We start from the raw sequence: 13,186 nt of genomic DNA, 5'->3' as shown, positions 1-13,186 counted from the left end.
TACAGAAGGGCAGAAATTTGTTATTGAGGCTTCTATTGACTGCCAATACCACACCTTTCCCCTTTGGTGCATCATTCATTGTATGTACCCTGTCCCCTTCCAAGTTTCATTAAGTATAGTGCACACAGTGGACTCTAAATGTCATCCTGTATTTCCCCAGTAATCAAACTTTAAATCTGTGCTGGAATTATACTATAGACTTTTCTGTGTGACAGCAGTTTTGTGCTAATTAAACAATATGCATCCATGGGCCAAATATGAGCAACAATAATAAATGTCTTAAAAATGAATTTTGACAAAGGCCGCCTCTAAAAAATAATGGCCAACAAGATTAGTTAATGATGCAAGTTTCACCACAGTGCACGCTAATGATGCAAATTCCTTCTTAGATCTGCAATATCAACTTAGATAAAGTTATTGTGCAAATTTCTGAGGGCTAAAACTTTAGCAGTGGTGTAGACCTAGTGTATATGCAGTCAACCAATCACCATCAGCACACCTGTGAATTCATGAAAGCAAAGCAAAGTCTAAAAAAAAAGACAAAAGATACTAAAGTAACTGTATTTGGGGTTGGATAAGAATAAGAAAATGGCGAACATTTGTTTGTTTGTTATCTTCAGTAAGCGTTCTCCACGGCTGTTACAGCTTCTTTGCAAACAGGGTCAAGTTTTCCATCTCCACCTTCGGTAAAAAAGCATAAACATTGACGAAGATCAACATCATAGTGACATCACAAAAACGTCACACGTAGTGTCCCGTCAAAGCTAACCAAACTCACCAAACTCCAGCTGCTTTATGTGACAGTTGAACACCACCTCTCCGTTGACCACGAGCTCCACCATGTTCCACTCGCGCGTCTCTTCCAAGACGCACTGGTGCCCGCGCGCTCTCAGAGCGGCTGCAGACATATTGGACGGACAATGTTTGAGCTCACTTTAAAAAGTCATGAAAGCAGACGACATGTGGGTCTCTTAACTGGACTCGAACAGAAACATACCCTGGAGACCCTGCAGCCGGAAGGTTCTGTGTTCTACCACTCCATTAGATTCATAAGGTCCGTAGCAAAGTGCCACACGCGCGTTTTTCGGCATTGTTTGCTGTGGTAACCCGGGTAACGGTCACCTACAATACGCCTGTTGCTTACTTGGCCTCTTCTTTTAAATGGGTGCAGGAATCCCATGTGCTCCACTGCTTAAAAGGGCTTCATTAAACTTTAAACTGTTAAGGCTTTATGATCTAATATTAATATAGATACATTAAATTACAGAATAAGCATCACATTAGCTCATAATAACTCAAAAAAGGCGTTTCCAAATGATTATGAAATATTAAGTGTCTGTGAAAACCGCAGTACTCTGATGGTACTTTTTATGTTATAGATGGGCTAATAACAGATTTAAGAAGATGCTAATTCCACTTAATGAAAAGGTTTCTGATAATTATGACACAAAGCCTCTTAAATTCAAGACACTTTATTATAAATTTGACTTAATACCACATATTACAAAATAAGACTCTACTATAATATGACATACTTTGTCACAAAATTAAATTACATTAAGAAAACTAAGTTCTTATAATTGGAATTAGTCTTTCAGTTAACACTGGAGCACTGTTGCTGTAAGATACATATATAATTCTGAAATAAGAATGCATAATTTAAGGCATCAAACTTGATCAAAATTAGTAATGGGATTTTTTTTTTCAATCAAATGTATCCTGATTTGTAACTAGTCCATAAATTCAGAGCAGGTAGTGACAGCTCAGTTGCTTCAGTAAGTGGATATGTGAGTCACAAAACATTTAGAGTCAATTTAAAAAAAAATAAAGCTTAAACATTATATTGATATTCATCTACTCTAACTCTACACTAAACAGCAAAATGAACACAAGTCATAATCTGACTTTTTTTCTTTTAATCTTCAGTGTTCCTTTATAAATACAATATTTAGAAAATAATAAACACAGTGATCACCTCTGGTTGGTAAGTTTCAGATACTTACTTTTAAAGCTTACATTTACCTTGTAGAACATTAATTTATATGATACAAAAATAAATAAATTAATAAATATATTCTGATCACAAATTTACAAATACACAGTTTTTTTTATCACATATAACATTCAACGGTAAATTTAACAGTATAACTTCTAAATTCTTGGTCGGTTGTTTTTTCCAGTATGTAGAATACACTATAATCTTAATGCCTTAATGTTTTATCAAAAGATACTTTTTTAACAGACATTTAAGTAATACCACATATATACATATAGGTACAAGAGACACAACTAATGAGACAACACAAATTGCATAGAAGATTCTAGTTTTACAGTGTATCTTAATCTTCAGAAAATCACAGCAGCATGCGATTTGCAAGTTTGTATATAGTGAGATGATCAGCCATTTCTTATAATTCACAGACTCACAGATTGCTCGTCAACAAACGAGAAATTGACTCATTTCTTTGGCTGATTTGTCTCAATTTAGTGCAAAACAACAATGAGAAGCTCAAATTTGGCTTGATTTTTTTTAAAACCTTCATACAGTGGACATGTATTAGATATTATTTCTTATATGTGACTACAACAATAAGAGTCCTCTAAAAGAACCAAACACCTCTAATATTCTCTAAGAATAAGTACATTAGATTATCATAAGCACTTCATACATTTTACAGTACAGTGTACGACCAAACAGCTTTATGTTACATTTTGTTTCACAATTACAGTGTATATTTTGTGAACGACTCGAGGAACACATTTTTACACACATTTAAAATTACACCACCACTATATTCACTTCCTACCACTGACGTCCATTCTTCAGAGCTTGTGCCTCTCCCTGTGATGACGTCTGGGTTTGAGCCTCCACTTTAGTCTGCTCTGGTGTCTTCAGCAGAACCTGTGGCAGTTTTTGCTGGTTCTTGCTCAGTTCCACTGGTCTCTGCGGTGTTTTGCTCTGCCAGTTTGTGTCTGTTTGTGTGTGCGTCTCCAGCGTCTGACCCTGTCTTTGCTGGTTCGGATTGGAGCTGGAGTTACATTTATTGCACAGATCCCTCATGTCTAGGAGTCCGTGCTCCAGAGACTTGACAAATTCTGCCGAACACGTCTGCGCGCTCTCGCAGAAACTGGACACAGAGAAGATAATGTGGTCTGACTGAGGGTTGTAGCACGCTCCGTATCCATTTGGAACCACGGGGCCGTAGCAGCAGAACATCTCAACAGTTGTAGGAACCTGAGGGAAGAACAAATCCTCCAATACTGAATACTGACAGTCTTACTAGTGTGAGCAAATACTGCTGAAGGTAGTGAGGTTGAGACAAGATTATTGAGAGTTCACCAGTTGTAAAAACAAAAACCAAAGGGCAGTTTTGACTATAGTAAAGGAATTTAATTACAAACTAATCTCTCTGGTGTTGTTTTCTTGTTTCTACTGTATAGAACCACTAGTAGAAACCAGATAGGTATGTGCTTACAGTGCACATTAAAGGGATACTGAAGTGATTTAGTATTGCACTTTCATAAACTTGGGCCACTCACAAGAAACAGAAAAGAATAATCGAAACCAGAGACCGAGACATCCTGTCTTTTTGTCACTATGGGTCAAGCTCCAAGAATGCTGGATTCAACACTTCACCTTAATGCACCCCAGCAGTGTCTTTCATTTAAAAATGAAATGATGAATTGATAATTTAATCAAAAGAAAACACATGCCTATTAACTAACTATTAACCAGCCAACAAAGCTGCTTGTTGCAGCAGAAAAAATGCTAAAAAAGTGATGGTTTCAGATTCTTGTTCTTACATTATAGATTATTTTTGGATTCTATACTGTGGGTACAACAAAGCAAGACATTGAATAACATCACCTTGTGCTCTGGGATATTGTGATTTTTTCTATAATTTTTCATTGATCAAACAATTATTCGACAAAGTAATCTGCACATTAATTGATAGACAGTAATCAAATGTTGCTCCTCTACCTTCATTAGAGCCCTCTTAGATCTTAAAGCTGGCTTCTTTCAAACCCCACTCCTCCAAATTGGAGCTCAAGCTTTCTGTTACAAATTTTACATCTCAAGCAAAAACCACTGTGACGCTGACGGTGACGCTGATGTCAGACATTCAGACTTTAGAAGCTCCCTGCAGAGCCACAGAGGATGTTATACAACTGTCTCACAGGCTGAACACCACTCCTTGAGACTAATAAACCTGTGTAAAATTGGTGGATTGTCCCTTTAATACATTTTCTGTTAAATGTAGCCTCAGTTTAACATTTAAAATCAGATATCATTACCTGACTTGTAGAGAGAATGAACTGATTACTGATGAGATAGGCTTCGTCTTTGAATATTTCCGGCTTCTCCATCTTCAGCTCTTGTGCAATTTCACGTAGTCCCAGTAAGTGATTGTCTATTGCCATCCCTGTAATAGCCTTGGGAGGAGAATAAGTATATGTGTTATAATATTTTCTTTCACAAGCAGAGTCAAAATTTTAGTATGAATCTTAACAAGGTGAGAGAATAGTCACCAGAATAGTGTACTTTGTCTGTGCACTTATTGCACCTCGTAACATCTCCATCTTTTCTGCATCCTGAAACGAAAACAACAGAGAATCAGTAACTACTAAATCCTTTTATTTACAGTAAGCATAGTTATTATGGTTAAGTACATAAACACTCTAAAAAGCTGTAAAAATCTAATTTAATTCTTCAAACTAAGTTTTACTCTGCAGCAGCATTCATTTAATTTGAAGATTAACATCTTACACTTGTGCTCAGTTTCCCATCAGTCATTGCTTTGACAAACGTCAGGGCTTCTGGTGTAGCTGAACGGATGTTGTCCACTCTGCCCTCCCGAAAACGTCGTATGGAAGCACTCTCATAGGTTGCCACTGGTCTGCTGTGACATCTAGAGAGACACACAAAGAGAAAACCTTGCTTTTAGCTCTGTGTCATCGTGGCGAATGAGAAAGAGTCCTGTTATAATCATCTTTTTCTTACCGGTAGTAAGCCAGCTGAAGAGCGACCTGGATGTAGGCATCTGGACTCATTTTCTGCTTCTTGATGAATTCTTTCCCGTAACTGTGGAATTTGTGGACGTTCATGTCCAGATTTTTCACCTGCCTGAGCAAACAAAGATAAATCTTGCTATGAGCTAAAAGCATTTTTTCCATTTATTTGATCATACAGAAATCAGCGTAAGCACACACCTCTGTAGTTTGTCTGCAGAGGAAGCGAGCAGTTTGTGAATCTCTGGGGTGCATTTCCAGCGGAGCCTGCGTGGTGCAGGCAGCTCACTCACACTTGCAGCTCTGACCAGCTTTGATGGGCTGCCAATCCTAAAGTCACATGGGAATATTATGTAATTTGACATGTTTTGTGGGATAGTCTTATTTGGATTTTCTGAGCATGTGCCAACAAGTATCACAACATACATTTTACATTTAATTTCTTACATGTATTTGAGTAGATATTCTGTGCACTGCACAAGGACAATTCCCTCAAATGGCGAGTGTTCACACACGACTCCGCAGCAGCCGTCCGCTCCTACAACAAACTGACACAGTCTTGCTATTGTCAGTGAGGTTTTCTTGAGTTTAACTGCAACGCTAGATTATCTAAGATTCAATTTCATTGCCATACTTGTGCATTCTGCTATGTGCTGCAATTACATGTTCCTTCATATACATGTCATCCACATGTTACACCCTGTAGTGAAGAAATTATTTAGGGAAGAACCAACCAACTGAATTCTTCATCAAAACATCTCCATCAAAGTCTATGCTAATGACATCAGTTTGACAGCTTGTAATCCAATGGGAACGTCCACTTTCTGTCAGAATTTCTTTAAATGTAAATTGTTAATTTGGCATGGGATTGTCTAATTACATCCACTGGCACTGTGAAAGAGAAACATAAATTTGTTCAGCTATGTCACTTTCCCCCATTAATTAAGGAAATAGAGCATCCCTCAGTAATCTACATACCCTTCATCCTCACTTCATTCTTTCTTTCTTTTAAAAAAATCAGGGCACACTGTGCAATAAGTAAAAGAAACAGACATTAAAGTAGCCTTATTAGCTTCCTGTGCTCACTAACCTGCATTGGCTTGTCGTACCATCGGTTGCCTCCATTCTTGGCCACTCCTCCGCCGTGCAGCATCAACATGGCACGTGTTGTGTCACTTTGCTCGGGCCCAGTGGCGTCATCCAGACACACGAGACACAGACAACGCTCAATCATGTCCAGAGAGTCCCTGTTAGTAGACTCTAGGGCATAATACAGCAGAGAAAAGTCAATTTAGTGGGACAGATAGACTTGAAAACATTGAGATCCACCTGACTTGGTCTCATACCTCTCATTAGTACACCGCGAGACTTGGCCCACTCTGTCCGTCCATCTGAAGTGAGGAGACCAATAGGTGGGAGTCGCTCTTCTTCACTGTCGGCCATCCTGGCGATTTTCTCCAGCTGAGTCAACAGGTCTCTTTCATTCAGTCGGCGGAAGTTGATCACCACATCCAACACAAAGAACTAGACAGAGTTTCACATTCAGAACAAGCTGATTCAATGCACTCATCCTTAATATTAGCTGTAAATTTGTACTGCATGCTGAAGCACATAGGTGAATTGTTTTAGGGACATGGGGGAATATCTGGTGGAATGCGCTTAGTGAAGTGCATCAGAGACTTAAAGGATAATTAAGGTGTATTACAGCTTTAGTCTCAATAGTTCTGATGACTATTTCTATCAGTTATGCCAACAGTAGTTACTGAGAGTTGAAAGCAAGTCAACATTGCTACAACAAAGTCCAAAGAGCAAGACGTGTGATCAAACATTCAGACATTTTCAGGACTTCTCATCTGTGTTAGCTCAAAGGTAAAATGTGGAAGTTCATGTTGTATGGTAGAAACCTCCCAAAAAAGCCTGCAAGTGTTGCCTTAGTTAGGATTGTTTTGTCAAACTGCTATTTCTTAACCTAAGAATTCATTTTCAATCTTAAATTATAAGGCAACACAGATGAGAGGTTGTGAAAGAGCTGAGCTCACACGTCAACTGATCCATCTCAATGACAATTAGGCAAACTATCTGCCGATGATGACCATGTGTAGTGATTGAAAGCCCCAGAAAGAACAAGTAATTTGATCTTGGTCAAACTAGGTAAAGGCATCTTGTCTTTTTTTTTTTGCTGTGTCTAACCTGGTTTTTACAAGCCACGATAATGTGTTCAGGTTCTGGCATCACGCTGCTCTCCTGTGCCACCAGTGTGTCCCTGTCAGGCCCCGGTAGGCGGTAGGAAGTAAACAGGCGATAGTACTGCTCCATACACAGAGGGGTTCCAGCCAGCTGGCCCCGAGCATAGTCCACAGGCAGGGAATGTCTAAACACAAACATGCACAACTTTGTCAGGTCTTTTATTTACACATGAACCACATGTGAAGACCATCAAACTCTAGTTGTACATTAACTTACGAATCAAGAAGAGTCTTGTACTCCAAAACTCCAGAAATTAAGTGTGCAGCAAACCTAGGAGAGAAAAACTTCACATTAGAAAATTCTTGGGGTCAACCTCATACTGTGTACTTGAGGTTATAACTCTCTGCATTTACTCCTGTTCTTTATTTAAACTCAAGTATAAATGCAGTATGTTAATCATCTAGTTAAGGAGATCAATACCATGTTAAACAAACCACACCCCTCATTGCCTGTTAACCTTGCCAACAGCAGCCTGGCCTGTCAGCCCTCAAGGTGTTCTGGGTAATGACCCTATTTGTCAATGTGAAGCAAAGAAGTGTTCAATTTGCGATAATCGATCAGCCTGAGTCATTTATACAGTTCACTGTCATTTCTCAAGTCTCCACACTGTAATAATCAGAAATGATGTGTCAAGTAGTGGCTCTTTGATTCTTACAATTTATGGCAATTAGTTTGTTCATTTACAGTATTTGTTGTAGACGATGGTTGATAAGAGACACTGCTGGGCAAAAATATACTTTCATATCCCGTCCTGTGATGATTTTCATGATTCATGTGTCTCTGTTGTGCAGTGTGTCGTACCGTAAAGAGTCGATGGGAGCCCTGAAGTTCTGCTGTGGGAAGACCATCACAGGACTGGAGTTGACAGGCAGAGCCAGTCTGTTGTTCAGGTACATGTCATTCAGCCAGTACTCATACACCTAAAGTCAGACATACAGGGATTGGCTTTAAGGCTTTGTTTATATCAGTAGGTCTACAAAAAAAAAAAAAAAAAAAGATTTATAATTTGATATATGGTCCCACAAAATTCTGTTTAGATGTGTTTATAAATTATAGATAAAATTCATATAAAAAAATATGAAATTACCAGTTGACCCTTAATGTTTTTACTTTGAGCTTTAAAATAAATGAACAAGTGGATCTCATTGTGCTGCTTATAGTGTCACCAGCTGAAAACAGTTTATTTGGGGATTTTAAATGACTTGCACACATCATAGCTGTTTGAATTTTATTTACCCAGTTTGCCTTGTTCTCCCTCCTCTCCATGAGTTTGCTCTGTAGTAGCTCCCCCACTCCTCCAGGGGCTCCAAACTGCTTCACCACATTTTGGGTCTTGTTGAACTGTTCCTCTGTGAGCAGGTGTTTCATGCATCTCAGGTACATGTCCAGTGTGTCTTTCAGGGCAGGAAGTGGCAGCTTAGGAAGACCCTGAGCATTGTGAGGAAAGAACAAACTAAATTTTAAACGTGCGAAAACTCATAACTCTCCTCTGTCACATGTATTATATCTTTTATATAAGTATAATTTGTTAGAAAGATATTTTGAATGACTAACAATTCACTCTAGTTGGACTTTTTCATTTAAGAATGTATTGCCAAAATTAAAAATAATTCACTTCTCTTGACTCACAATAACAAAAAAAATTAAGTAATGTTAAAGCAAATTAATTGTTCTTTTAAAATACCATACACTGATATCCTAAGTCACTCTCATGTCTCAATTTTAATAATATTCTTTACTTCAATTTGATTTTTTTGACGTTGCAAACTAATCTCCTGTGCTTATTCTAGTAAAATAGACTCTATACACATTTAGTAGATATCAAAAATATATTTACATCTCCGCCCCCTAAATCTTTGGAGGGCTCTTGGTCCAGAACTGGCATGTTGACGGTGCAGAAGAGCAGCCTTTGAGACAGTCTCTGTGTCCACAAATAAAATGATATCAGCAACCAGTTAAAAGTAAAAACGCTTAAAAATTACTGTCAGTCTCTGTGACGGTTTAAGGAACAGCAGTCGCCATTAAACATTGCGCCACTGTAAGAATACTTGGGACAATGGTGCTTCATAAATAAAATGTGTCACTTTCATGCCAAAAAATACAAGAATGCGCACGTTGGAAGATGTTCACATGCAACAATCTTTTCAAAATTGTTTTACAAAATTGCGCATTTCATGTCAACAAGTGGCCATAAATAACATTATATTTACCAAACTGAAATAAACCATCACAATAAAATGAAATGTTTTACTCACCGTAGAGGAAAAAAACAAAACAATCCCACCCGTCCTGGGTCTCAAGCAACGAGTTTATCCATTTAGACTTGAATCCATTTCTGGCGGAATTTCTTTTAAATTTCACCACTTTGGTCCTTTCGTCATTTTGAGCACCTTTGAATCCCCAGCATGGCAAGAGCGCAACTCCCTCGCTGGCTCAGGAGAGATGCTGACAGGGTACCTCACCCTCCTGGCTGCCAGGCTCCTCCCAGAAGTCCTGCTATTCGCCGAGAAGTTTATTTGGCACTTCGCATCTTCAGCCCACCTTATTTAGACACCGACTGAAAGCCTGAGATGCTCACACGCTGCGCCGAACAACACGGACTTCTTCCTTTGGCTTTCCGAATTTATAGCACTTTGCGTTGAGCAGTTTGTGCGCATACATTTCTTCCACCTCAGTGCACTTGACGGACTTAATTGGCGTTGTGTAGGCTATATTTAATATTATATGCAAAGATTTGCATTTAAGAGGACTGCGGGTGCTTTGACAAACTGTTGAGTTTATACACAGTATTAAGCTCCGGATAATCGTGAAATTACTATTATAATTTGTTCCAAAACTTTTTTAAAAAAATTTAGTTCAGAGAAGTTTCCTTAAAATGAATAACTATCACAAAATACATCAGTGTAGGCCTTATCAGGTTTAGTATTCGAGATTTAAATTAATGCGTTAGTTTTTAAAAAGTATTAATATAACCATAATTTACCAAAGTACCACTGTATTGTCATAATAATTTTATTAGTGTTGATTCATTCACTCAGGAAAAATAAATGTTTAATTTTATAAATTGTCTAAATAAATAATTTCCATAAACGGTCTCATTCACATAATATTGATTTAATTATGTACATGAATATACATGTATATACAGTCGCAGATCACACAATGAGGCTATGCATTCCAGAAGTACATTATTCAAAAATAAACAAAATAATCAGACAACAAGACGCAGATTTTACTTCATTTCCATCGGTTGTATCTCTCTAACAGCGTTGTGTGACACACACAGTATTGCATATTGAGTTTAGCAGCACAACTCTGGCAAAAAAAAATTAATACAGGTTACATTGAAAGACGCATACGTTACAATTGTTCTTTTGTTAAAATACATTTACACATAATCCCTGAATATGAGTGTGATACAGTGATAAATACTGTTAATGAATAGACATTTATCTCAACAAATCATTCACGATATCTCACTTTAAGAAGAACGAGCGAGCGCCTTTCTACTGCAAAAGCTTGAAGATGCTTGGCTTGACAACACCCGAAGGAATTGTCACCAGGAGCAGTAAATAATTTATGTCGTTACACAATCCTAATCGTGTTATGCAATTGATTGGATTGGATGAGATGCACACAACTCTACATGGGCACTTTATAGTTTCACACTCAGGTAAATGTCTTTTACGCGTACTCTCCTCCTGAGGATTCCTCTTCTGAATACGATCGTTGCGCAAAAGTTTCAATGCCATTCTCGTCGATGGTTGTACACAAGCCCTTTCTCTTCTTCTCTCGTTGCTCCATCTTTATCGTGTCATACAGCCCCGTTGGGCCATCCTCCAGGAGCATATTTCGCTCCGAGAATGAAGGCTTCATCTGCGTTACGTTCTTCAGCAGAAGCAGTGCCGGTGCGTAAAGTACATTTGCGAGGCCCATGCCTAAGTTGAGCTGCGGAAAGCCCAGGTCGTGCACTATCTGTCCTGCCACCACGGGCCCCATGGCATAGGCCACGCAGTAGGAGATGTCAGCGATGGCGTACACGCTGCCATACACTGACACATGTCGCACATCCACCAAAAAACCCAGTGTTGGCAGGAGCGCCGTGTCTACGAAGGCGATGCCAAAACAGATTCCGCACAGCGGGATCATGAGCTCTCCAAAGTTTTTACAGGCTGGCACGGTGCACGAGCTTGCGCCTATGAACACCATACCTATAGCCCCGTAAAACCACTGAAGGTGAGGGTACTTGGCTGCTAATTTGACAGTGAGATAAACACCTAAAACGTGAGGGAAGAAGGCAGGGAACCATGTCATGCCAATCTCCCACTGGCTGGCATGCATGGTTTCCTCCATCCAGTTGGCGATGGTGGGCTCAAGGAAGGCGAGAGGGATGTTGCAAATTGTCAGAGCACCAGCCACTACAGCTATATAAGGATCCATCATCAATTTATATATGGGAGTGCCCACTGGCATGTTTTCTCTCTCCCGGTTCGAGAAGGGCTTCAGCACAGTCAGACACAGCACGCCATCAGTGAGGCAGATACAGGCCAGGATCAGGAAGGGCACTCGCTTCCCTGCGAACTCATAGAGGACCCCTCCAAAGGGGGGCGCCGCCAGACTTCCAAAAGAAATGAAAGCTAAGGCAATACCCAGCGCTTTGCTCCTCTCCGTCTCCTCCGTGAACTTGTCTGCGATCAGAGCGATCCCCGCTGTGTCCGCGAAAGCCGAGCCGAGGCCCTGCATGCTGCGCGCCAAGAACAGAGTCGCGTAGTTTTCAGCGAAAGCAAAAGTTAGGGTGGACAGAAACATGACGTTGAGACCGATGAAAAGTGGAATATCATACCCGACTCTGTCTATAAAGGTGCCACTCAGAGGGTTCACCAGGAGCTGCAGGATTGCCTTGGAGGCAAAAAGGACACCAATCTGTAGGTCGAAGTTCCCCTTTGGTGTTTTGTGGATGGTGCTGTTAGTGGAGTTGGAGTGCGCTGCAGCGACTTGGGCATGATCCGCTTCTCTCTGTAGCCCTTCAAGGTAATCGGGTATAATTGGCACAATCACCATGTAAAGCATGTTATCTAATAAAAGTGCAATACAGACTATTACTAGAATAATCCGTTTCTGACGCTCTGGGTCTTGGATTACATTGCCCAGTTGTTTAGTTCTTTCGCCCATCTGGGACAGTTTGGAGGCGGCAGATTGTGCCAAATTAGGTGCTTGTCCCTCTGTGGTCCCCTCCGGCTCCATGATTTTCTCCCTTTCCGGCTCAAGTCTCGTCTTTTCAGTGAGAAAATCGGCTTCCCCCAGTTGATTTGTTTACAGAATTACACACGCTTGGCACATCTGTTCTGGCTTTTATTTAGTTTTCTTTCCCAGCCTCACTAATGAGCTAGATAACTTCCCTCTGCGTTACCTCTTCTCTGTCCCTTGCGCCGTCCGTCATTGCACGCGCTTTTCCACTCCCGTGACTTGGACTCGTTTTATCCCCGTCGTCCCTAGTTGCTTCATTGTCTCATATCCCGTCATTCAGGTGACGCGCTGGTCCCGGGCAGCACTCGCAGGTTGGGGGATTCACCTACAGCTCACAGTACCGGCTTCATCAGCGCACTTGCTGTTTTTGGTCCGTCTGCCGCGTCCCTTCGGCTCAAAGACGCTCCTAGCTGTCTCCAGTCACCTGTAACACTGTGAGCTAAGTCATCATTTCACATCAGCCGGACTGGTTTTGTCGGCCGTGGAAGGAATACACACACTGCAGTTTGTTGACTCCCATAGGCCCCCCCTCCACCCCCCCATCTTCGCTGCTGGCTGTGACGCACAGTCCTGCTGCTCTCCAGAAGATCTTTCGTGCTAATTAAATACAAAATCCCGGGTGCGCGCTGATGTCCAGCCAGTTGCTTTAAGACAGAGCCGAGGATGCTTGCGCCGCTTTATG

At 40.4% G+C, this 13,186-nt stretch overlaps 3 protein-coding genes across 3 annotated transcripts; all 3 read right to left on the bottom strand.

Annotated features, from left to right (window-relative positions):
- Nucleotides 1–575: 575 nt before the first annotated feature.
- On the bottom strand, nucleotides 576–1,091 carry c15h10orf53 (chromosome 15 C10orf53 homolog). Its single transcript, XM_042501618.1, has 3 exons — nucleotides 998–1,091; nucleotides 779–898; nucleotides 576–681 (listed from the first exon to the last, which is right to left on the bottom strand). Exons 1-3 carry the CDS (start codon nucleotides 1,089–1,091, stop codon nucleotides 617–619), a joined length of 279 nt encoding a protein of 92 aa, XP_042357552.1. The 3' UTR covers nucleotides 576–616.
- A 1,518-nt stretch (nucleotides 1,092–2,609) lies between these two features.
- On the bottom strand, nucleotides 2,610–9,556 carry chata (choline O-acetyltransferase a). The gene is made up of 15 exons (XM_042502183.1): nucleotides 9,513–9,556; nucleotides 9,065–9,178; nucleotides 8,494–8,685; nucleotides 8,059–8,177; nucleotides 7,474–7,527; nucleotides 7,201–7,381; nucleotides 6,357–6,534; nucleotides 6,101–6,270; nucleotides 5,458–5,558; nucleotides 5,212–5,340; nucleotides 5,003–5,125; nucleotides 4,769–4,910; nucleotides 4,531–4,593; nucleotides 4,297–4,434; nucleotides 2,610–3,235 (listed from the first exon to the last, which is right to left on the bottom strand). The coding sequence occupies exons 2-15, from the start codon at nucleotides 9,140–9,142 to the stop codon at nucleotides 2,804–2,806; spliced, it is 2,100 nt and encodes a 699-aa protein (XP_042358117.1). The 5' UTR covers nucleotides 9,143–9,178; nucleotides 9,513–9,556; the 3' UTR covers nucleotides 2,610–2,803.
- Nucleotides 9,557–10,355: 799 nt separating this feature from the next.
- On the bottom strand, nucleotides 10,356–12,973 carry slc18a3a (solute carrier family 18 member 3a). The gene has a single exon (XM_042502184.1). It carries the CDS (start codon nucleotides 12,499–12,501, stop codon nucleotides 10,942–10,944), a length of 1,560 nt encoding a protein of 519 aa, XP_042358118.1. The 5' UTR covers nucleotides 12,502–12,973; the 3' UTR covers nucleotides 10,356–10,941.
- Nucleotides 12,974–13,186: the final 213 nt, after the last annotated feature.

The sequence above is a fragment of the Plectropomus leopardus genome, chromosome 15, assembly GCF_008729295.1.
Source record: "Plectropomus leopardus isolate mb chromosome 15, YSFRI_Pleo_2.0, whole genome shotgun sequence".
NCBI classification, from domain to species: domain Eukaryota; kingdom Metazoa; phylum Chordata; class Actinopteri; order Perciformes; family Serranidae; genus Plectropomus; species Plectropomus leopardus.
This window is presented reverse-complemented; position numbering and strand designations above follow the sequence as displayed.

Excerpts from the sequence above, each read along its gene's own strand:
- c15h10orf53 (XM_042501618.1), bottom strand. The coding sequence starts at position 1,091 with ATGCCGAAAAACGCGCGTGTGGCACTTTGCTACGGACCTTATGAATCT. Across the intron at positions 899-997 it reads CCGGCTGCAGGGTCTCCAGG|CCGCTCTGAGAGCGCGCGGG; the intron begins GTATGTTTCTGT and ends ATATGTCTGCAG. Across the intron at positions 682-778 it reads CATAAAGCAGCTGGAGTTTG|GTGGAGATGGAAAACTTGAC; the intron begins GTGAGTTTGGTT and ends TTTTTACCGAAG.
- chata (XM_042502183.1), bottom strand. The coding sequence starts at position 9,142 with ATGCCAGTTCTGGACCAAGAGCCCTCCAAAGATTTAGGGGGCGGAGAT. Across the intron at positions 8,178-8,493 it reads GGGAGAACAAGGCAAACTGG|GTGTATGAGTACTGGCTGAA; the intron begins GTAAATAAAATT and ends GTCTGACTTTAG. Across the intron at positions 4,594-4,768 it reads ATGGGAAACTGAGCACAAGT|GATGCAGAAAAGATGGAGAT; the intron begins GTAAGATGTTAA and ends TTTTCGTTTCAG.
- slc18a3a (XM_042502184.1), bottom strand. The coding sequence starts at position 12,501 with ATGGAGCCGGAGGGGACCACAGAGGGACAAGCACCTAATTTGGCACAA.